Source organism: Macadamia integrifolia, chromosome 4, assembly GCF_013358625.1.
Source record: "Macadamia integrifolia cultivar HAES 741 chromosome 4, SCU_Mint_v3, whole genome shotgun sequence".
In the NCBI taxonomy this organism is placed as follows: domain Eukaryota; kingdom Viridiplantae; phylum Streptophyta; class Magnoliopsida; order Proteales; family Proteaceae; genus Macadamia; species Macadamia integrifolia.
In genome coordinates, this window is record NC_056560.1 from 26,489,550 (window position 1) to 26,514,705 (window position 25,156).

The window sequence follows — 25,156 nt, forward strand, 5'->3', positions numbered from 1 at the left end:
TCTGCATGGAGATAGGTGGGTGTGGAAAAAAATATTTTTAGGTTCAATGATGTCAACAGTACAGGCTGCCCCACATTGAAGCTTGAATTGTAGGATAAACTCCAAAGAAGATAGAAATAGGACCAAGAAGTACACAGTTCAAAATTTTACTTTCATTTCCTGTTAAATATTCAATTCCACCAGAATATCTTCTGTAGCATTTTATACATACAAGTAATGTTTGTAGTTACAAACTGGGTAATATTTAATGTTCTGGCAGAGATCAGGAACAGTTGAATGGAAAGGTACACAATAAGATATCTATTTCTCTTTAATTATCTGCAAAATTCCGCATTCTCATGAAAAGATTTATGTGGGATCACGCTTTTCTCTTACCTCTGCAACTGGAACATAGATTACCCGTTGTCTATTCAAGATTTCATCTGATACATGAGTCTTTTTGTTGCAAATTCTTGACAGGTCCTTTAGTCTCTCAATCTTATTCGCAAGACAACACAATCTCTCCAACTCATTCAAGTAAAGCTGTTCCTTGTTCTTCATCTCATTTGTGTTAGAGGTTCCAATTCTGCACTGGGGTTGAACCCTCTTATCGAGTGCAGTTTTTCTTTTTAAACTGTTAATTTGTGTCTTCAAACTCAGTCCATCACTTATCCCAGGCCTCACCTGCAACATAAGGTTATATTGACATGAATGGTGAAGCGACAATAGTGAAATTCCAAAGTCGTAGTTAAAGCACAAGCCATCCAATGTGACACAAGCATAAATACAATCCATCATTATTTACTTTCTATAAGTTCTATAAGGCAAAACTTAAACCAAAACGACTCCCACACTGTGCAGTAGGATAAGTTGATCCAGCTTCTCCACAAGAAAATGAGAGTACGACATCAAACAGAATTTATGGTATCAAAGAAATGAAACAACTAATGCTTAAAGAGGCTAAAATAGCAATAAAAAGAATTTCTGATTAACTGATGATAATTACCCAATAAAACAATTTGGGTTCACAATAACAAAAAGGAAGAAAATATTCCATTTCAGAGGAATTTTCTCTCAAGTAAATAATGAATTTTTTGTGAAAAGATTCCTGGTTGGTTCAATCATAATCCCCTCCCTGGCTGGTAAATTTATTTGTGTCACGTGGGAGACTGGGAGGATGATATGGCAATTCCAACTGTTGGATGTCTAGGGAATTGTATGAATTGGCCATGTCAAATTTCAAACCCCAATTCAATCATTTACACTCCCATGTAATGGCATACCCTCATATCTATGTCCATGCATCCCCTCAGTAATTTATGCACCCTGATGGTACTCCGGTTTTTTTTAATGTTTCATTTTGCCATGTGGCAACCTCTGTTTTGGCTGCAAGTTGACAAGTGAGGATGGCACCTTGGGGCCTATTAAAGAAGAAAGGAATCCAACATTACTTAGAAACAAGGTCAAACTTGAAAATAATGGCAACTTGGGGTTTAAAGACCACCCATATGGACTCCCCTATGAGTTTGAAAATTTGTTGGAAGATCCCAAACTTATCAAGCTATCAAATCCAAGCAATAACCAGTCAAATATTGGATCAAATATCTGAATGAGGATTTCTGAAGTCGCTCGTGGTGGTAAACTCAAAATCAGCCCTGATCACAGGTATGAATCTCACAACAAAAGGAGGGCATAAGGAAAAAGCACCTAGGGATTGAATCACCCTACGATGGGCATCTTAACCCTAAAATCTGAGGAAGAAATGGCTTGTGAGGAAAGAGATGGACTGCTACTACCATTCCGAACAGAGCAGAGGCTTGGAGGTCCTTCAATCCAGTGCCTGTGATAGTTGAAATAAAGAGACAATATGGGAAACAGAAGAGAAACAGGGAGAAATCGATTGGGAAGAGTGAGAAGAGCCAAAGGGGAGAGAGGATAAACACAACTTCACCACCATGAAGAACCAAACACTCAAAATTTTATTCCATTCTAAAACTGATTTTTATTGTTTACATTGCTTGCATATATATAGAAATAATAATAATAATAATAAAAGACTCCTAATCGGAATCTAAATCTATAATGGAATCAAACTCTTAAGACTAAAAATACAGTTCCGATATAATTTGGGCTCTCAATCCTACGTAACTAACACCAATAAAGAAATAATTAAATAAACTTCTAATTACAAAATATCCTATTAAATAGAAAATATCCTGGACAGCCTATTGAACCATAAAACCAGGTTTGACCAGGTCCACCTTGCCCCATCTTTCCAGACTGAGTCAAGATGGTCCAACCCTGGATGTGCACCTGCGTCACTATCGTTCCACCCAATTTTAGCCCCATACATCTTACAACGGGGCAAAAATAGGTCTGCCAACCAGGGATTCGTTCCTGGTTGGGGCACCCAGAAAACCTGCAATATTTTCTAACTGTTATGCATTATTTGGTGTAATCGCTGAATGGTTGTCTAAATATGCAGATTGGCATTGATTATTTTTGTCCTCCCCCATTTAGATGGGGCCTTCTCAGCATGCCCACATGAAAGAATTTTGTGGAATAGTCAGACTCATTGCACTTCTGTTTATTGGTGGGAGTTTGGAAATTTGAATAACTTCTACATTCTGGGCAATCCTTTACTACATTATTGATAACACAAAAAAAAGGAGAGAGAAAAGAAGCAAATGCAAAGTCAAAATGATGGAAAATTTTCTAAATTATATTTATTTCATTAATAATAAGAGCGGAAGTGAGAAGTATTTAATATTGATGACTAATACTTAATTTTCACTAAGATACTAACAACAACTCTATTCAAGAAATAGACCAGGGTGGATGAAGTGGGAAGGCATTTGAATGTTGTGATTGGACACATGCCATTCAAAGCAGAAGAGAAATTTTAGAGCAGATGGACCGAGCATGATTATGGACCTGAATGTTGGGGACTGAAGATACACACAACGTGGCAGGGTAGCTGCAATGAAGATAATGAATGAGTGAATGATAAAAACTAAAAAGGGTAAATTACACATGAAGTTCCTCAAGTTCAAAGTATCTATGTTAAAGTTTCCTAACATTTAAAAATTTATGTTTGGGGTGCTTCAACCACAAATGGTATTAGTACATGTTAACATATAATATGATGAAGATGAAATGACCCAAATGCCCTACATCTATCAAAAAGATTACAATCGGAAAGATATGATTCAACATCATGATGTTACAATTTTTTAACTTGTGATTTGGATCATGGACATTCATATAGAATTTAAATCATGACAAGCATCAGTATAATCTGATTTAAGATCACACCATCAATAGTTTCAAAAAGACGCAATTGAAAGGATAGGGTACAACCATAATGTCTATACATTTTTAAATGTTTGATTTGGATTGTGGTCATTCAAATTAGTATTCTAAATCATGGCAAACACAATGGTACAACTTGATCTAAAATCAGAGCATCAGAAATTCTAAAAGATTCCAATTGAGAGGATACAATTCAATAATCCTCTAATTGAGAGGATAATGTCTAAAATGTTCAGACATTATGGTTGAGCCCTATCCTTCCAATTGCATCTTTTTGAAACTATTGATGGTGTGATCTTAAATCAGATTATATTCGTGACGTTCGCCATGACTTAAAATTCTATTTGAACAGCTATGTTTCAAATCAAAGGTCAAAAAATATTAAAATATAAAGTTGAATCATATCTTTCTAAATGCAATCTTTTTTATAGATATAGAAACTTGGGCATTTTGGCCATTTCATCATCATCTATTAACATGAACTAACATTATTTGTGCTTGGGGCACCCCAAACATATTTTAAACAATAGGAACCTTAGACATAGATACCTGGAACGTCAGGAACCTCAAGTGTAATTTACCCAAATAAAAATAATGGATTTGTAGAAACTCAGGTGATAAGATGAAGGAAACAACGTTAATACGGATTTGTCAATGGGCAATTAAGATTGATAACTGCACTTGTGAGGAGACATATGGGGACAACTTATGAGAATCTAAAAGGATAAGGAGCTGCAAATGGAAAAAGGTTAAATTCCTGAGGAAGGACATGAACCCAAAAAGTTTAATGGAAAATATAGACGTATCCCCAGATCAATAAGAATGGAATAGTGAGAGTGAAACATGGTTCAAGTAACTGACTAAAGCAACCTGCTGCTTCTTACGATGATGTTGATGTGGATATCTGTCGAAAGTAGCAACTAAAAATGGCTCCACAGCCTCAAATCTCTCCACGTGTACAATGTTATTAGCAAGCAAAAAGGTTGGTATACATCAATGCAGTACAAACAAGCATGGACAAGACTACCAATTACCTGACTCATGCTGGCGGGCAATGCATTTCCAGCTTTTTTATGTTGCTTTTTCTTTGAGGCAGTTGCTACAGACACTGGTTTCTTTCTTTTACGAACTTTTCTAAAATTTTTTGGTACATTGACCTCTGTTGCAGATAGGACCAAGCAACAGTTGTCTACGGATGCCACTTGATCAGTAGGATTGATTTTTACAATTTCTCCACCTGATTCTTTAGGTATAGCACTTTGTAGTTGTTGTATGCTTTCTCCCTGTAACTTTTCAGAGAAATTCATCTAAATTAGAACAAGGGAATTTTTTTTTTTTTTTCTTCTTTTGGTGTAAGAAAAAGGGAAAATTAGCTTCAGTTCTAATACGGTGCAAATGGAGCTAGAAGTAACTTATGCCTTCAACTTGCGAAGGATTCATGCAAACCAAAAATCAACCAATTCCATGATTCACATGCTATTTTGGGGATACACAAAACTCATGTAGCAGTTGAGAATGAAGTTGAACACAATGTAAAATCATATCCTAATATCCAGAATTCCTAATTTTTAGGCTTAATTGGTTTCTAAAGCTCAATATCAAACCAAAGATATTGCAAACTAGGTTATACTTATTGACTAAAAATGTTTAGAAGTCACTTTTGCACCATCACCAACAGTTAGTTATGATGAACTTCAGGTTAGATCTCTTAGTTTAAAATCATTTATTGTCCCTCAGTGATGTCTTTGATTTACTCATGAATTATTCTGTACTCCTATATTTTTTTCTTTAAGGGAATCGACTGGAATATATAAGAAACAAGGATCAATGAACTTATATTAACTACAAGGAGATAAGGAAAAAAAAACACCAAAATGAAAATAAGGTGCTTTATGGGATTGGCATATAAAAGAAACAAGCTCTAGTAGAGGTTTAGGTTGCTGACCTTTCTGATTTTTAAAGCAGTGTACCGGGCATTCTTGAACCATTTACTTACCTGAAAGTAACAAGAAATTATAAAGACTGGAACTCCAGATTGAAAATAGGTAGTAGGTAAAGAGATACAAGCTATAGCAATGTGCGATGTCACTGTTTCCTTGAAGGGTGTGCAATATGATGCCCATGGCTCATCACTACTATTATCGTATCAGATCATCTGACTTCCATACAGTACAGAACAAGGTCGAGCTTCAGCATATCTCCACTGCCTTTGACTAAAACTTTATATATTTAATATCAAATCACCAAACTTGATGGTATGGAGTTTCCTTCATCATTTTGACCCAAGTTCATGTTATACCCTTGCAGATATACTAAATAGATTGAACAAAATTTGAAAAAATCGACTATACCATTCATCAAATCATCGATGGATTTGCTTACTTTGAAGGGACCGAGATGTTCTTATCCTATGGGCAGACTAAAGAGATTAAGATGAGATCTGATGAACACATTCTGGACACATGGTGTCCACTTATCGTATATAATGGCAAAAATGCCCCTGATATATTGATGGGTTAGTGAGGAGTGAAGTGGAATCTAATCAAAGATTATGCTTCCCAAGCAAAGGTAACCATTTGTGCCAGACACATAAATGGGGTGTGATGAACCAAAAAATGACCAGAATGTCCTATTATATCCATTGTGTAAAGGTCAAAATGTGATTTGATCATGATGACATTGGTCAAGTGAAGGCATCTTTATGTACATAACATTGGTATGGTACACCATCTAGTTCAACAACTCTTATGCAGTTCCAAACCTCCTAAATCATCTATAATTCATTTTCCCCAAAGGTTTGTAGTTTCATACAAGTTAGTTCTACAAATCCTGTGTGTGTGTGTGTGTCTGTGTTCTGTGCTTATGGCAGTGTACACATACTTCACTTGTTAGATATATGGGCGTATATGCATACATACCTTTATGTGTTTATATATTATGTGTATGTACACAACATGCTTACATGTTTTAGTGTTTTAACATGGATAAAAGTTGTCTGCAGTGGTCACACTAAAGAACTCAACTATATATGAGCACCTACACCTTGGTTGCTAGGCCTTTATCAGCAATTAGGGTGAGGGAGAATATAATGAGCGAAGAGATTCAGAATTCTAAGGAGACAAGCTCTCCGACTGCAGAGGGAGAAGAGGCGCCAAAAATAACCTCTCTCTCTCTCTCAGATAAAGGAGGATAATAAATGTCCATCAATGCTCTCACAATTATATGTGCTGGTTTGTGTTGAAAAAAAAAGAGCATACCCAATGCACGAGGCTCCCACCACTGCGGGGTCTGGGGAGGGTCATAATGTACACAGCCAAACCCCCGCATCACGAGGAGGCTGTTTCCTGACCCGAACCCATGACCACTAGATTGCAATGGAGCAACCTTAGCGTTGCTGGTATGTGTTGACCTGGCCATAAAAACAAAAATGGCCACGTTCTTGTTATGCAGGCTGTCAACATTGATTCACCTTGCCCAGACCCCCCCCCCCACCTGGGCTAACCAGAATAACCCAATCTGTATAGTTCAACTTCCAAATTGGATTTCAAACATTGTACTAGAAATTTAATAACAAGGGACCTTCACTGAGTTGCATAGTAACAGAGTTACCTCTGTCACTCTGGAACTCCAGCTTACCTTTTCAGATGCAAGACCCAACTGCTGTGAGAGACGCTCCCTGACTGCTCTGGAAGGGAGCTCATTTTCAGAAAAGACTTCGCGAAGCTTCTGGTAAAACATACAGAAAATAGTTAGCATAAAAGCTTCAAGATACCTCACAATGTCTAAAACCAGAAGGCAAAGTAGTTGACATTACAGTGCTGTTTCAAAGATTAATTCACTACTGCTTCAATAATAAAATGCTGGTTAGCTGTGGAGAGAAGGAACTACCTCAACTGCACTAGGGGGAATCCGAAAATTTTTTCTGTCCAAAACAGAATATGGTTTCTTCTTAGATTCCACGGGAACCACAGTGGAACGTCTGTCCTCATTTTCACACAAAGTCATGAGTGCATTGGCCACATCAGACTCCTTTTCTCTACGCTTTCTTCTACCAGGCCCCCAGTCTTCATCTTCACTAAGTTGCGTAGATTCATGATCATCCTTCCCAAACATTTCCTGGAAGAAAATAGAAAAATGAATTTCTTTGCACTGGGAAATTCCAACATAAATCCTTGAATGATAAGCCGCATTCAAATGGATGTCATATCAGCATCAGAGCAGTATTAAATACAACACCCCACCGATTCTGCAATAATAGTTCTTGATCTCCTAAATTTTCTTCAAACGACTGCATGAATAAATTGCACCTTCCTCATATAATGAGTACTGTCCTTCCAACTGGAAAGTTCAGACGCCAAAGACAACATTCATTATGTTTATTTATGCCATTTTCTAGAGGCATACCATAAATTTGACATGCTACTCTGGTGTTTAGTCCAGCACAATTATTAGGGCTCTTTTGCCTATGCTTTTCTTGAACAAATTTGCCCTGGGCCTGACCTAGATTATCACTATTTTTGGGGAAATGTTCTTTTCTTTAGCAGTCCCAGGTTTTCTAACTAAACACCTGTATTTTAACCTTAGATCTCATCTCTAACAGTTCAACTTTACTTCTTCGTTCTCAGGCTTCTCAATTTCCTAAAACCCCATAATTTTTCTTAGCACTTTAACCCCAGTTCTTTTGGTACACAGAAGTAGAAACGAAGGAAGAAGACAGAGGAAGTGGAGTAGATGGTGCCTCAGGGAGAGCTACAATTTTTCATTTTATTATATAACAAATAGAGGACAGAAAAACCCCTTTAAGGACTACAATATACACCAATAATTCCTATAGAAAAATTATTTTAATTACCCAGCCGCATCTTACATTTGCCTTTTTACACTTCCTCTCAAGTTGTTGCATGAATGTCTCATATGCTCAAGAGTCCACTATTCAACTTTTCATGACAGTTTCTGCTGCTTGATATAAAGTAAGAATGACGGATAAAGGGTTCATAAGAACATATGGCATCAATTATAAGGAGATGTTTGCTCTAGTCGGTAAGATGAATTGCTTGTATGTAAAAATAGCAGCTGTGGCAAACAAGGCTTGACCCTTGTGCTAATTTGATATTAATAATGCATTCATACATATGGATTTGCAAGAGGATGTATGACTAGTCTTCAAGGATTTAAACTCTCTATTGGGCCAGGAGGGCTGGGCCTGGGGGGAGCGTGTCAGTGGTTGAAGAAAGCATTGTACTTGAAGCAATCTCCTCGACAATAAAACTCTGAGACAGTCAAAGCCAAGCAGATCAGTCTCTATTTGTTAAATATCACGATGGCAAAGAAATGAAGAATACAACAGTCATCGTGTATAAAGGACTCACAGCAATTTTGACAGTTTCCAGGGATTGAGATTGCTAGGTCCAAGCAGATATTTTCATCTTCCAGAAGAAGTATTTCAAGGAGTTTTTGAACGACTCTTGGGTGTTTTGTTGTGATTGGCTGAAACTTCCCTTGCTCTGAACCACAAACTTAGAGGTGGAAGATAATGGAGGAAGTGGAAAAGATTGGGTATGAGAGAGAGTTAGCATTTAATTCCCCAACCATTATACTGAATAACATGATGGAAGGACAAAAAGTTCCTCTTTAAGGGAATATTTATCCCCCAATATTCCAGATACAAGAATGAGTAGAAAACTCCTTACATCTTACATATGCCTCAACAAGGTTCCACTATTCTCAAATTGATTGGGCCCATAACCCACACAATCAATTCCCTCCAAATTGATCAGAATTAAATCACATATTCCATTAATCTTTTTGGGAGCATTGAAGACACAGAAGTTGAATCTCTAATGGCTTTACTCCATGTGACTCTCATTGGAATCATACAAGATCTTTAAACAGTTAAGAAAGCCTTAGTTGGCAATATTGTAATCAGAAATCATATAAATAAGGAAAATCCGGTGTGCCTGAATAGTTGTATATAGCAATAACTACTTGCTAGAGTTGGTTCAATGATGTACCAGTGAATGTATGGAATTAACTTTTCTATCATGTCCCAAGTACAAAAAGCTGTTTTTTTCCCCTATCAGCAACAACAGGAAGATTTTATTAAGAAAAAGAGAATACCAGGAGGAAATTATTCTACAATACCACAACCCTTCATCCAACTTAAAGCATAACAATGCATGTGATGGTGTGGGATGTGGGTCAGATCCTCCAAAGCCACACCCATTATTTATTTTGAAGTTTTTGAATCGGATAGATACGCATTATAGAACATGCACTCAATGTATAAGCCAGACTCTTATTCTTAGAAGTCCAAGCCTTATTAAGCTCGCAATTTCACTTACCTATTACAGTTGTTATTGTCACGTTGGAAGTTCATAATTTAAATTTTCTCCGCTAAATGTACTCACATTCAGATATATAACTAAATAGTTTACTTTCTTGCATAATGTATGATTTGTTCACGCACTTGTATCTAGCTAGTGGATTTATATTAGCTGATTCCCACTTTCTAAGATTTAATGGTCAAACGGATCCAACTCCTTGACAGATACCAACACTAGACAGCTGCACCTGAACCCATCTCACATTGAATTCACTAACCCCTAGCCCTGTGATGCCTCAAAGTCAGGACCCAGGGGGCAAATGAATGAATGAATGCATATTATGCCTCATAAATTCCTTTCCAGGTAAGAGTTTAATGATACTCACATCATGGAGTTTCTTATAATCAACATCTCTTCTCTGTCTGCGGTGGCCTGTAATTTCATCAGAATCTACACTTGTGAGTGAGTCACCATTTGGAGGTTCATCATTCACTTGTCTCCCAAATTTTAGGCTAACATCATCTCCAGATGACCAAAATAAGATGCTGGAAGAACTTGCATCATCAGATATGTTCTCTTCAGTGCCTTCTCCACTGCAACTGCAGCTCTTGTCATTTCTTTCTGGATCATAATCATCATCCTCAGAATCATCAGAGGGCCATTCTTCTTCCTGGTTCAAAGATTCAATTTCACCATCTACCAAAGCAGCTTCTTCCTTGAAAACATCCTATCATGAACCATCAGAAGCAATTATCACATTATTTGAGAAACATATGCAAGTAAATTTTTTTGAAGATGTTACTGCAACTCACCTGCCAATTACTGCTTGAGGGGAAGTGGGTTCCGAGATGTGCATTTATTGCCTCTAGTATTTCCATCTTACACTCGCAAAAATTGCAAAACCATCCTTGATCTCCTGGAGGAACTGCATATTAACAATTAAATTAAAACTTAAGTTCATCCAGTAAGAAGGAAAGGCAGTAATGGGCCAAACTGAGCCAACCACAATCCATTTGTAAGCTATTCCAACCTGGAACTAAATGGACCACAGATTATATTAGCCTAAATAATTAAAAAAAATATATATATATATATATATATATGTATTCCCCTCCAAACAGTGATGTGGACATGAAGCTCTTTGCCTGCCCAAGGCCTAGACAGTCTTAATAAGCTAAGATGCAATCTCTGACCCTATTATAATACACGAATGATCCATGAGAAATATGGTTCAGAGAAACAGACAAGAAATGGAATGCAAGTTAAAGTCCAATTGTTCTCACCTAGTAGCTTAAGGAGAAATTGCGTTAATAATTCAAACTAAACTAATTTCACTATCATAAATAGAAATCAATATAGAAGAAAGAATTAAGAAGGATCGCTTACTCTTTTCAGTTGCCAATGGAGGCTCCAGACATTTCTGGTGGAAAGCACAGTTGCAAGTCCCATCACAGAGTATGATGTCATTATCTGGAAAAGCATCCCGCGACTTACACTTTGCACAGAAAATCTGGACACAGAAGGCATAGCTTTGTGAACAGGAAAGCAAGAAAATAAAATAAAAAAGCAAAGAGAGATGAAATTTTGACATGGCTATGGCCTATAATCTGAGTCCTGCAAGAAATACCATTTACGTTTGATGGGTCCAACGACAAAGATCTTCTAATCCAAACAGCAGCTTGATTAGGTGGTTGTACCAATCACACTAAAATGGGGTTTTTGGGAACCTTTGTCAAAGATTTTACATCAATAGTCACATAGTTATAGTCATTACATTACACCATTTATATCCATGACAGACATGAGTCAGTGCCTCCTCCCCATCCATCTATCCATCTGTAATACTCATCCTTTTTCTTACACTCCCTTCATATTTTATAGATAGAGCCTCAAAATTTAAATTTTCCCATTTTTTGTAGAACAAGACAATTCAGGAGACTTTTAAGACAAAGTTGGATTTCTGTCGAAGACATTTAAATTAAGTCACCCCACCTAGGAACATAATAAGGTCATGATATATGCATTACATGTTCATGGAAAACAGATCCATCTGGAGCAATCACAGAGTCTTCAATGCATCCTTCAGAACTAAGCAAATGCAGTTGGCGAATCGCATCACGTATTCCAAGTTTGCACTTCACTATCTGCTTCTTGGCTCTCTGTAGCTCCTTTTCTGGCCTAATCTTTTCTCGACTGCAAATAAGAAATTCAGAAGAAAATTTTATTGGTTATAAAAAAATTTGGGGAGAAACATTTAACATTTTAGGAGTGCCATACCTGACCTAACCAGCCAAACCCAATCCTCCCACACAGAGTTTCCATTTTAACTGGTTATAAATGGATAAGCCTCAGCTTGAGTACTTTGCTCTTATCCTTAGTACTCAAACTGGCATTTCCTATTAAGCCTGCCCAACCTGAACCTGAACCCCCCATTTGTCCCCATGTTAAGATGGGGCGCTTAGATATTAAATCTGTGGTAAACCAAGCTGACCATGCCAAACCTAACCAATAAAATAAAATCCTCCTCCTCTCCTTGAGTTGATTCCCCAAGGAACAGGCATATTGTTGTGTCCTGGATACTGCCCCTCTCCCTACTGCAGGCCTTTTCCTCTTCTCCATGAGGATTGGGTTTTGCTTTCATTGTATTTTTGTTCTGTTCTGTTTGTTCTTCTTCCCCTTTTTAGGGGCTCCTTGTTATCTGTTTTTCCCTTTTGGTAATGAATTATTTATTCACCAAAAAAATTTATAATTTTAATGGATGGAACTTCCTCAGTTGAGAATCTTCTCATAAGAACAAGTAAGACAGTAAAAATAAGATCCGAATAAGAGTACCGAAGCTTATGTATCCCTATTCTACATGCATTTCTTCTTATTTTCTCAAAAATTGCAAATCTCTATGATCCCAAAGAACACACATGTTGATGCATCCTGGGTGTTCAATTAAGTTCTTAATCTTTGGTTTCTTCGGGACTAGCATAACTTTAGGAGATCTCAACAGCTCAAATGAGATGTAAACAGATATACACATTTTGTATTTTAAATGAAAAATAGTTTTAACTTTGCATACCTCTGGCCTTTCCAACCTTCACCAGAGTAAGCATCAATAAGATTCTGCTCCAGCTTCATTTTAATCAGCAAATACCTTGTTCTTCTTTGCAAGCGAGATGCTTCATCCTGCTCCACATTTTTCTTCCTCCTCTTCCGTTTTCGCCTTTTGTGAGTCTTTTGAGCTCCCATATCCCCGCCAACATTCTTTTCAAGCCCTTTCCAGCTAGAAAGTGAGTACCTTCCACCATGTTTCAAGGTTGACAGCATCTCCAAAGAATTGGTATCGTAGGATTTATGCTGTGCCGCTCGTTTACTCCAATTTCTAGCTGTGCATTTATCACTGTTTCCTTTACTGGTAACTTCGCATGCATTTTTCCTTGAGCAGATCGAACTGGCTGTCTTCCCATTAGATCTTCGCTTTGTTTTGCATCTCTTGGTGTTGTGTAATTTGGAGCCACTTCTGTTCTTTAAGAAGGTGATTAGTTTACAGTCGAATTCACTCTGGGAACAGCAAGACATACTGAGCCTCCTCTATTGAATTCAGGATCTTTTTTTTTTTTTTCCCTCTTTTTTAACCTTTAAGACCATGTAGTTGCTGAAACAAATGATAGGTCAACCTGAAATATCAAGCAGAAAAGTAAGGCACAGAAATTGCTCCATTGATCGATTCTTCCCAGGGCATATTTAAGAAAATTTATGGCACAAGTGCACTTTTGAAACCCATGAAAATTTTTAGTAGATGATTCCAATACAATATTCCACAAGCACACTTCTTAAACCCATGGAATTTCACCTCCAACTATCATGGGAGTTTGAAGTCTTTCGCAGAAAGCACCAAAATTTTGATATAAATTTTGAAACAGCTAAGCTACAGTGAACATGACAGAAATCTGGAATTTATGTTAAAAGCAACATCATCAACATCATATCATGCAAGAAAATTTTTCCAGACTACTTTTCATCTTGAAAAAAGAACAGGTAAAAAAAAAAGTCATATGAATGCCCTACCCTTGCAATTCAAATACTCTGAAGATGCATCGTTTCTCCATACTAGTCTAAAAGAGTTTTACTTCAAATCCTACAAGAGAAATGAAATGAGCACAAAAAATATTAACAATAACTCAATTGAATAACCAAATCTAAAATGAAAACTAGCCATGACCCTAATCAGAACTGCAAAAGCAATAATCCCCTAAAGCAAAACTAGAAATAACTCAATAAAAAACTGTTGACTCTGCCGCATAAAAGACATTAAAATCCCATTCTGAGACAGATAGATCAGCAAACAAGCTCAGTTTTTGGCCAATCTGGTTTCTCACGTCACGAGACCAACAAACTCCAACTGGGAAGCAAAAGAACAAACCTAATCCCACAACAGCGTTTCTGTAATCCAATATACATAATTGATTTTCTTGAAAACCCAGACGGCAATTCAAAATACAACCCATGATACCAAAACCATAAAATAAGCTTATAAGCTACCCGACCATGCCAATCACCAAGACCTATGGCCATTTCATTACCTCACCTTCGAATGAAATAGGACGTATGATAGTCCAAGAAAAAAATTTTAAGAACCCAGAACAAATATAAATGTTAAGTTTAAGGAAAGTAAGCAATAAAACCATGTCAATCACTTGGGCCTCACGCCATTTTTACATCTCAACCTTTTAGGAACAAAAAAATCTATGATCACCAGAACAAGTTCAAAAGGAGAGTTTCACAAAGAAACCGAACTCAGCACTAATCATTCTTTTATTCAAATAAATTCGAAAATTAAACCTTGTGGGTTGTGATCAAACCCAAAAGAAGAAAACATGTACCCAGAAAGTTAAATTTCGCCATGAAACCAAAAACAACACTGAGATTACACGGTTCAATTCACATTAATCCCAAACACAAACAACATACACTCCTCCAAAAAAGAAAAACCCAAATACCCAAAAGTAATAATTGATCAGTTCTGAAAACAACCCTACTTCAACAGAGAAATTCCAAACAAAGTATAAATAAAAAGCTCAGAAATGTAGAACAGAGGAGGTAACTGAGACTATTCACCTCTGTGAGACAAGAAAGAAAGAAGGAGAGAGAGATCTTTGAGAGCATTTGGATAAACTGATCTCTGCATTGAGAATTATGTAATCAAAAACTAAATCTGGGTTTGATTGCTCTGGTCAAATTCCGGTCGCCGGTTTTGGCAACTCAGCGAGCCAACGGTCTGCGTATCCTCTCTCCTTCTCTCCCATGGAAAATTGTTGAAAATTAGAATTTAGCAATATAACCCATTAACCCCTCTATTGGAAAAAATTTACAGGTTTCATAATTACCTTTCTTATGAGTTTGATCAAGGGGTAATTTCATCTAATTAAGAGAAAATGATGGTTAAGGGTGGATTAGGGTCTGGTTCTAGTCCAGCCAAAACTAGTTTAATGGGATAATTAATCATGTCATTATGAGTTCACCCACTTTGAGGTTAACAAACAAACCCAACAAAAATGGGTTTAAGCCTAAGGCTAAGATCAACCATGGACTGGAATCAATGGCCACTAAAACAAGATGTTATTAACCAAGGTTATAAAATGTGGAATTGGGGATGGAATCGGTCCCAAAAAACCCTAGAATCGGCCCTTAGATCTGAAATTTCAATGATTTTAGGGTTTTGGTCTATGAATTGGCCATGTCGAATCATCAAAAATCGAGATCGGTGACTACTGATTCGATTCCCCATTCTTGAAACATTGTTCTTAGCAAACAATTCCTAAGTGGGTGACACAAAATCTAAAACCACTTCTTCTCATCATTTAGCTTGGTAAGATTGGAGAGGCCCTAGGAGGGGGGTGAATTGGGATGGACAAAGATCCTCTCCAACTCCAATTGTTTATCTCACCCATTCGACGACTAAGAGAGCTTGGACATCTATCTCCAAGTGTTGGATAATTGAAAGGCAACTGATTGAATGATCAAATAGTTGGAGAATAGTCGAATCCTTAAAATGAAAAGGATAAAAATTGAGTTAAAAAAACTTCTCCATAGAGTTAATGCAATTTTTTTTTTTTTAGTGCAAAACTTTTCCATGTGCTTCCTCAATAGAATTCTCTTTATCCAAAAAAGACTCACTCTTACTCAAGAAACAAGGGAAAGCAAGAGAAAATAAACAAGAAAGACAAGGAAGAATTTTAGAGTGCCATATGTTTGTTTGTTTTTTTTGTTGTCAAATCCTATCAAGGGCCCATAGGCCACTAGGGGTTGATGTCCCAACCCATAGAATGGCGGCCAGGGGTGAGGGGGTGAAGGGAGGAGAATAACAAGATGTGTCATATTCGATTGGGTGAGGGGGGAGGGAGAGTTGTACAAGTGACTTAGTTCAACGCTCTACTGCACTTGCAGCAATCACCATGCCAAGAGGCGCTTCTCCATCTTCCACATGTTCATTACAAAAGCTACACAAGCACTTGGAATTCACCATATTCTCAATTGCCTTTCAAAATAGCAATCAAAACCAATTACAATGTCAATAAGTAACACTTATTGTGTGTCCCTAGCCTCCACACAAGAAACATCATTTCAAGAAGTTGAGAGAACAAAAAATAACCTCTAAGAAAGTAGATCGCAAATACAAAGCTCAAATACCTCAAGAAGCAATCAAGCCCAAAGGTAGAATGATTCTTAGTAAGCTTATGACCAGTATCGTTAAAATTCTTGTTTTAATATCTAAGAGTACCTTATATAGAGTACCTTATATATAGGCCACAATTGTTTAGAAAGAATTAGCAAAAAATCCTGTCTAATAGAGATTTTTTTCTTCTTGATGTTTCTAAGACTTGGTTTCTCCGTCCTATGATAAGCTAGGATCTTGGTGAAGCTTTCCATTGCATCTTTGAGACTTCTACTATTTTTGTCTCTAAGATGCTTTTTTACACAATAATAATCCTTTTTGAAGAAGGTTTCTCGGAGGCCATGGTGAACGGGTTTTAGTTCACCATGCCTCATCCTCATCAACACCATACAATAGGGAGGAGATATATAAGTAGAGAGGGGGATCGCATCAGAACTCTCTCTTCTTTCACCGAGCCGAAGGAAAACTTTGTCTAACCTTTTTTATGCCAAAATACTTCTGTGATCGATTAATCATTTTATATGCTCATGCATATTAGTAATCCCAAATTATCATCATCTAAAACATGAGGTATGAACCCTTTGGTCAACATTCTCCCTTTTCTTTTCTTAGTGATGACAATACCATGATAATAGTGGAAGCTTTATTTGAAGCTCCCCCTCAAATAGTATATAAAAGAGACTATGTTTAACTGCAAAATGATTACAAACGTTAAATTTGATCAAAATACATGAGGAAGTCATCCATTTAAGCCATAAAACCATCATCATACTTAATACTTTCCCCTTTTTTTATCGAGAAAAAAGGATAGAGGGGATCATAAACACAAGCTGATACCAATTTTTAAACTTCCCTTTTTAACATTCAAGGGTACCACGTGATAGATGAAGATGAAGAAAACCCATCTAGAACTTGGCTTGTTGATTCTCTTTTTTCTTTTCTTCCAATTTTTATTTCACATTGATTTCAATGATCTGTTTGTATACTCCGTCGGAATGAAATCGCATAGTGCTTGCCTTTGTTTTTGCAAGGAAAGAGAGGGAGATTTCCTCTCATTTGATTAAAAAAGAATAGGGGAAAATAATGTTAACTTGTTGCATGACCCCTGCTGCTAGAAATTCGGGGCAAAATGACAGCCCGACCCTTGTGAAATACAAAATACTCACCCCATGTTGATGCCCCTGCATGCACCCTCATTAGCCCCATGCTCGTGCTGGTGTTGGTGCTGATACAGGGGCCACATGACCAGGTAGCGTTATTCTTCCCAAAAATATAAAACCAAAATGAGTTGAGATAATTTGGTAAACATTGGGGAGTGTAAAATTGAAGAATGGAACACATTGTATCGAATGCTGATTCTGATCTTATTCTGTTCCTGAATCGATTCGAGAATAGTGTTACCAAATGCCAATCTTAGGCTCAAAAATCTTTGGGAAAAAAAAAAACAATCCCACCTAGAATCAAGGAATTGAGAGCAGGATGGTTATCAAACGGGACCTTAAAAGTTCAAAGTCTGTTCCTGGCATTTTCTTCAATATGTCAACTTCTGGTTGACGTTTCTTCAGTTGATCTTGGGGATGGATGGCCAAGATACACAACATTTTAGGAAGGACTGTCCAAAAAAGACACTGGTTAAAGCAATGACATAACTGGATCAACCTTAAAGTGAATAAAATTTTCGCTCATTCTGGAACCAGTCAATGGTGGCACCATCAATTGGTCAGATATTTGATGAAGAATGTAAATGGTGGACACTTTGATACTCATTTGTGACAAAACCAAAACTGTAACAATCGAAACTGATCAGACTGTTGGGACTCAGAATATTGAAGGTAGTCATCAGAGAGAGACTTCACCAACAAGATAGTGAACAAGCAATTCAATGATTTATGTTAGCAACAAATTTTGCAGAAACGAGGATTCTACAGTGATTGAAACTATGAGAAGCATCTAGGATAAAGGCATAAATAGGGCCTCTGCACCACATCTGTGGCAACTCAGAATATTGTACTTTAGAACTAATAACAGGAAGTAGATCAAAAACTGACAACGAAAGTAATAAGCAAAATAATTTCTAGTTGTGTGCAGACTTGCCAACCAGCAAACCTTTAAAGTTATGCTACTAGAGAAATGAAGTATAACAATATGAGTGAACTGGATTTATTTCAAACAGTCAATGCTGGTGTCTCATAACTGAAGATGAAATATCCTTTTCCTACAGTATCCATAAGGTGAAAATGAACAATCACCAAACAATCAAGTCTTATCCAAATAAACTGCTCGTTTCCCTGTTGATCCTGCAAAACATAATGAAAACAGATTGCATAAGATTCAACAAACAAGATTAAACTCAGGGAGGGGGGACAAAACAAGGGTGAATTCTAATAAGTCAATAGCAATACTAATGTACCAAACTAAGCAGCAAGTAAAATAATGGGTTGCAACACCTAATTCAAATAAGAAAATTGTTACATAGACTGCCCCAACGATGGCACTGGTACTGAAGGGAGCAGCATATAATCATGACTCAGAACACAAGAAAGAAGCGTAAATACATGAATGGGACAAAAGCAAGAGGTCACATGAGTAATAGAGGCTATAAGGGTGACATTGCATTAGTTTTTCAAGGTCCAACTGGTATGTGGTATGATGGATTCAGTATTCAGTCATGGTGGAGCTGAGTACTGTCACATGTGAGGCAGGTCAGAGTTTTTACTCACTCTAGGAAACACCCACATCATTGTGGAAGATGAGATGAGATGAGATGAGATGTTAAGTCATAAGGCCACTGATCTCTTATGATGGTGGCCCATCGTGATATATAATAAATCTGGTAAGGCATGCAAGATCCTAATGGATTTCTGAGAATATCTAATTCCATTGGAGCCAATGACTGGCTGAACCATCAGCACATGGACAAGCTAAAATGACAGGTTATTGAATCTCTCATGTTTTCAGTGTCCACCCTTTGATGTGGCTTCTCTTTCGCTCATGTTCTATACTGCTTTCTTGTTGCACAGCAAGTTTCCATATTTCCTCCATTTACATAATAATTACTGTAGCAATATCAGATCAGAAAACAACCAATTGGAGAAGAACAAGACACATGGTAGGTTGGAATGACTTCCAAACCATGAGCAGCATGCATCATAATAAGAGGAAACAAGTACAACGACAAAGCCCCCCCCCCCAATTAATATAAACATGACCACAATATACTTATTTAAAACATAGAAACAAAAAGCCCCAAATTACCCCTATCGATAGGATAGGAGAAACCATACCAATCTCGACACTCTCCTCAAGCTGGAGCACTCTCCTCAAGCTGGAGCATATACATTACCCATGCACATCTTGAAACCATCATGAAAGGCTGAGCGAAACATGACTTCAGTGAACATATCACCAAACTGATTTCCAGTAAGTAACAGATGGAATTGAGATCAGTCTCCTCATTACAACATCTCTTATAAAATGACAGTCAATCTCAATGTGTTTTGTCCACTCACCAGCAAATGTAGATGGCAGGCCAATGTCAAAAAACATATTTATAAGTTTAGTAATAGAGAAACCAAGCTCCTGAAGAAGTGATTTCAGCCACATCAACTCAGTTGTAGTATGAACTATAGCCCTATATTCAGCCTCAGAAATAGACCTAGCCACAAAAGTCTATTTTTGCTCCTCCATGTGACAAGATTATCACCAACAAACATGCAATACCTACTAGTTGACCTCCTATCAACTTCAACACCAGCCCAATATGCATCTGAATGACCAAACCAACTCAATTTGCTTATTAGGTCTATAAACGAGACCATTTCCGGGAGCACCCTTAAGATATCTTAGAATCCGATAAGCAAACTCTTAGTGAGTATACTTAGGAGCATAGTTGTCAAGTCGTCGCCTAGGCGACGATCGCCTTATTGCACTGCATGCCGCCTTCCAAATATCATTTAAGTACACTTATTTATGCCAAATATCATTTAAGTAAATGCTTTTTATATTCATTTACTTAAGATATTATTCATAAATAAGCAAATACCCCCTATTTGAATCCAATAAAAATAGTTTAAAAATCAAATTCTAAAAGGATAAAAAGTCAACCCCCCCAGTCCAAGAAGAAAAATTGGATTTTGGTTATAGGGGCGATTTTCAACTTTTAAATGCTGGAGTTTTTCTCAATTATGAAAATTTTATAAATTCCATCATGTTAAAACATTGCTAAAAACCAAAAGTCCAGTAAAATAATTTTTTATTTTGATATCCATAAAATTATTTTCATTCAGGCGATTTTAACAGCATTTACGCACTTAAAAATAAGTTTGACCGGAGCATAACTTTGTCATTACAACTCGGATTTAAGTAATCTTAGACTTATTGAAAAGTTGGTTTTATATTATAACTGATACAAAAAGTCTCATGTAAAAATAATATCATTTGACCAGTGAAACTTATTATAGAACCAAAGCATTTCTCTAAATTTTGATTTTTTATAACTTAATATGACTTAAATGTTAATTTTTTATGATTTAATATGGCTAAATGTTGATTTTTAATGACTTGATGTTGCTTAATCTTGATTTTTTATGATACAAGGTATATATAGCTTACTAAATAATATTAGAAAATAGGGAAAATAAAATATAACAATTGGTTGCCTTGTTCGCCTCAAGGCGCGCGCCTTCTCGCCTAAGCGCTTAGACAACCCTCCACCGCTTTGGTTCGCCTTGGCGCCATGACAACTGTGCTTAAGAGATTCCAAAATTGACTTATAACACCCACAACAAAAGATATGCATGGCTTGGTAACAATAAGATAAATGAGCTCACCAACTAATCCCATGTACTGATGGTTATTGGCAAGCTCTTCACGATCATTAGCCCCAAACTTCTAATGTGGATCCATAGGCGCATCAACAAGTTTGGATATCAATGTATTAGTCTCAATCAAAAGATCAAGCAGATATTTTCTTTGAGAGACACTAACCCCTTTCTTGCTAAGAACAATCTTAATACCAAGAAAATATCCGAGAAAACCCAAGTCTTTCATTTGAAAATGTTGCTATAAATAGGATTTCACTTTTGTAATACCAAGTGTATCATTACAAAATATAATAATAATCATTAACGTATAAAATTAACACAATCACTTTGGAGTCCTGTTAACGAACAAACATTGAGCGATCAAAATAACACTGTGTAAATCCACAATGAGTAAAATGGAGCTGAACTTGTCAAACCATGCTCTAAGTGAAAAATTCAACCCATAAATTGTCGTCTCCTACTCCTCTGTCATTTTGATTCATTGCTCCATCAAAGTTTTATTTCCAGGTTTCTTCTTTTGATTCTCGATCAACGTCTTCTTTTGTAGCAAACAAGATCTCTTCATCCAGAAAGTCAGTCTAACATGGAAATATAGAAGGACAGGTTGTGCCACCAAATGTAAAGCAACACCCTCCTTTTTTATGGATTTCTGTGTGAAATATGTGATGTCAAATGATGAGAGCAAGAGCATAAGTCGCCACCTGACGATCTTGGAAAACTTTACTGGCATTCTACCTCAAGCAACATATTCAAGAGGTTGCTCTATAAAAAGTCATTTTTTATACCTAACAGATACAATGGATAGTCAAAACTAATTAAAAGTGATAAGCATAGGTACTAAATTGAGACGAGCAATAGGCAAAAAATTCTCAAAATAAAACACACCATAGGTCTGTGTGTATCTAGTGGTAACAAAATAGGCTTTGAGTCATTTAATCAAGCCATGGGGGTTATACTTAATAGTATACATCCAATGACACTTTACTAAGTCCTATCCTGAAGGTAAATCGATCAAGGTCGAAGTCTAGTGAGAAAACAAGTAATTCATTTCCACATCCATAGCAGACTTCCATCCGAGATGAGAGAAAGCCTCACGATAGGTATTAGAAATGGAATGAGAAGTTAAAGACAAAGCAAAATTATGTAAAGGAAACGGAAAATGATAAATGGAAACAAACTTGTCAATAGGATAACCAACCATGTACAGGATTGGGTAAATTCTAGCAAACCACTAGTAAGTCATCAGACAAAGGGGCAGGAACTGCGTGCAAGGAATCAGACTGCATGGAGATCACTAGAGAAGGAGCAAGGTCCATAGTCAGTGTCTTGGGACGATGCTGATACACTTGTAAGGGTCTTCTGAGGGTTAGACAGAGAATCGATAAGAGGAATCAATGAAGGAATAGGTGAAAATATGACCGAATCAATATCAAAATCACAACTCATAATAGAAAAGTGCAGAGTACTTTCAAAAAATGTATCATCAGCACTAACAAAATACTAGTGAGTATAGGGCCATAGCAACGGTACCTGTTCTGGGGACGAGAATAACTAAGAAAAACACATTTGACAGCCATGGGAGACAATTTATCAATAGCCGAGTGTAAATTGTGGGCAAAGCAAGTGCAACCAAATTTACAAGGTGGCAAGGAAAAAAAATGAAGAATTAGGGAAAACAACAGATATAGGAGATTGATAATTAACAGCAACCGTAGGACTTGAACTAGGCAAATGAATAGGTTTGGGTACCATCTCAGTAAGGCCTCTTGTATAGACCAACAACAAGCGTCGGTAACACACCCAAACAGCAACATCAGTCAATCAACAGGTCAGGTATAGTTGCAGGAAATCAGAGGAAATAGAAAGAAGAAAGAAAAGAGAAGAGGGAAGGTGTTGGGGATATGATCAAGGCCTCTCACATAACATAAATGCTTCTCACAGCAACAAAGGCACAAACCAAGCATTCATTCATTCATAAAATCGGGTGGCAGAGGTTCTATGTCTCTTACAATATAAGGAGGTGTCTAATACCTCCAAAAAGTAAAGTACTAAATAGCAACTACTTAAAATATGCCACACATATAGTAGTGATGCCTTGTACATTAAGGAAATATAATGAAAAACTAATGGTATTAATAAATAACAAATTAGAAACCAAAGCTAACAATGTAGTAGTACAACAGTAAGGACCCCAAGTTTCTGGTTTTTAGTGAACCAATAACACCCAGATCATGGGCTTGGTCTAGACTGAACCAAAAGGGCCCAGTTGAAGAACCATAATCCTAAGCATAGGCCTGGTTCTTCTTAAGCCTAGACTGCACTGTTTGTAGTGCTTGTCTACATCACTTTCCCAACCTATTATTCCTTACTCCAATTAATTATTGTTGTCTATTATGCTCAATATATTCAAAGGAAATCATTACATTTCAAAAGTGGGAAAAAGTTGAATGTAATGAAGAGGGTTTTTATTTCTCTTAATTTGTGTAGATGTAGCATCTGTTCTTCTACGTTATGCTCAAATCAGAACTTGTTCTGTCCATCCAAAATTTAAATAAACAAATGAACAAAATTACAATATCAGATTAGCTGCTCCACCAATCAATTTCGGATACCAATATCACGCAACATACGCTGAATAAAATGCAGCATTTCAAAAAAGTCAAAGGCCCTTTGCTGGGGAACCAAAAGCCTGGCTGCACGACCGAAAGAGTGATCCATAGAAAATGACTTCATCCTCTCCAATCCACTAACTAGATCAGTGAAGTTGTATCTCTCAACGTTTCACAAGTCCAAAAAGAAAAATCCTACTTCCTCGACCTACAATATTCCTTATCTGAATCAACCGCCGTCGTTCACTCATGCTCATCGTATGCAATGTAAAAAAACAAATGTCGAAGGAAATCATAGAATCAAAAGAAAATAACAATACCAGATTGGTTTCTGGTGAATTTCTGATGCCAAAATCATACAAAATGCAGGAAGATCTTAGCGAATCAAATCTTTTCCTGCACAATTTTTTTCATTGATTGCCATCTTTCGGCAGGGAACGATTCAAGATTAGAAATGTAAACAATACAAGGCTGCAAAGGAATTTCTTTGTATTCTTTTATCCATAAATTAAATCATCGTTCAATTCCTGATAAACATCAAATAAGAAATAGAAATAACAATTGAAAACAATCGCATACCTCGATCAATCGATTGACCGATTAAAGAGGGATTAATGGCCGCCATGTTCTTTCGCATGCTCCTGGTGCTCAAGATGACGACGCTCTTCAGGGAGAGCGACAAGGTAAGAGAAGATCATGCCACCGAAACAAACATGGAAGAGAGGATCAATCGAGTCAGTCATGATGTACTTGCGATGATAGTTATCCAAACCTCTAGTGACCACTTGCTTTGCGTGATTGGTAGAGAGCATTGGCTTCAGATATGCAGGTAGATCCTTCACTTTCAGTCCTCTGATCTCGTTGTAGAAGTTCCTCAACGCCATTGGAGCTACGCAGGAAGATGATTGACAGTGCTCAACAATAGGCTTTCTTTCTAGCTCTTCTTCTTTCTGTCGCACGGAGGAAAATCTATATCCTTTACCTCTACATCCAATGTAGAGAATTTATTTTTGCCCTCGATTCGATTCGATTCGTTCCGTCCTTTTCAAAACCTGATGAGTCGGGCAAGTCAAAACATGGCGAGTCACGCCTCTTTCTGTTTTTAATGTATATATTTTAGGGTAATTTACAATGTCATCTCCAGAAGAATGCCACTATTATAAGAACATCCCCTCTCTTTCATCAAATTAAACTCAGATCCCTATCGTCAATAACTATTATGGAATATACCTTATCTTTTGCTGTCAACCGTTATTTTTTTTTTTTTAATACCAAAAAATCTTATTAAATAGGGTTGAAATCGTCTACAATTCCGATCTCGTATAATTCCGTGCAATACCACCTTCAGGCGGTGACACGTGTATTGATACCAATATAATGGTCCAGATCTGGTACAACTAATAAAACATTAAATCAGTGAAAAGACATTTAAATCAGATATAGACC

General features: G+C 36.9%; 2 protein-coding genes across 4 annotated transcripts; both read right to left on the bottom strand.

Moving 5' to 3' along the window:
* Positions 1-130: 130 nt before the first annotated feature.
* On the bottom strand, positions 131-14,917 carry LOC122075494 (pathogenesis-related homeodomain protein). 3 transcript variants are annotated; one of them, XM_042640535.1, is made up of 12 exons: positions 14,721-14,916; positions 13,671-13,740; positions 12,682-13,279; positions 11,642-11,807; positions 11,001-11,124; positions 10,427-10,539; positions 10,000-10,341; positions 7,180-7,407; positions 6,928-7,017; positions 5,237-5,287; positions 4,326-4,574; positions 131-663 (listed from the first exon to the last, which is right to left on the bottom strand). In XM_042640535.1, exons 3-12 carry the CDS (start codon positions 13,179-13,181, stop codon positions 349-351), a joined length of 2,178 nt encoding a protein of 725 aa, XP_042496469.1. In that variant the 5' UTR covers positions 13,182-13,279; positions 13,671-13,740; positions 14,721-14,916; the 3' UTR covers positions 131-348. The 3 variants fall into 3 exon arrangements, with proteins under 3 accessions (XP_042496469.1, XP_042496471.1, XP_042496470.1); XM_042640537.1 differs by lacking the exon at positions 4,326-4,574 and having other exon boundaries at positions 14,721-14,917; XM_042640536.1 differs by lacking the exon at positions 13,671-13,740.
* Positions 14,918-18,424: 3,507 nt separating this feature from the next.
* Positions 18,425-24,764, bottom strand: LOC122075534. The gene is made up of 2 exons (XM_042640594.1): positions 24,290-24,764; positions 18,425-18,575 (listed from the first exon to the last, which is right to left on the bottom strand). Exon 1 carries the CDS (start codon positions 24,592-24,594, stop codon positions 24,322-24,324), a length of 273 nt encoding a protein of 90 aa, XP_042496528.1. The 5' UTR covers positions 24,595-24,764; the 3' UTR covers positions 18,425-18,575; positions 24,290-24,321.
* Positions 24,765-25,156: the final 392 nt, after the last annotated feature.

Coding starts and splice junctions, on each gene's coding strand:
- LOC122075534 (XM_042640594.1), bottom strand. CDS start 24,594: ATGGCGTTGAGGAACTTCTACAACGAGATCAGAGGACTGAAAGTGAAG.
- LOC122075494 (XM_042640536.1), bottom strand. CDS start 13,181: ATGTCTTGCTGTTCCCAGAGTGAATTCGACTGTAAACTAATCACCTTC. Junction 5,288..6,927: donor TGGGTCTTGCATCTGAAAAG/GTAAGCTGGAGT, acceptor TGTTACTTTCAG/GTAAGTAAATGGTTCAAGAA. Junction 4,575..5,236: donor CTGCTTTAAAAATCAGAAAG/GTCAGCAACCTA, acceptor GAAAAGTTACAG/GGAGAAAGCATACAACAACT.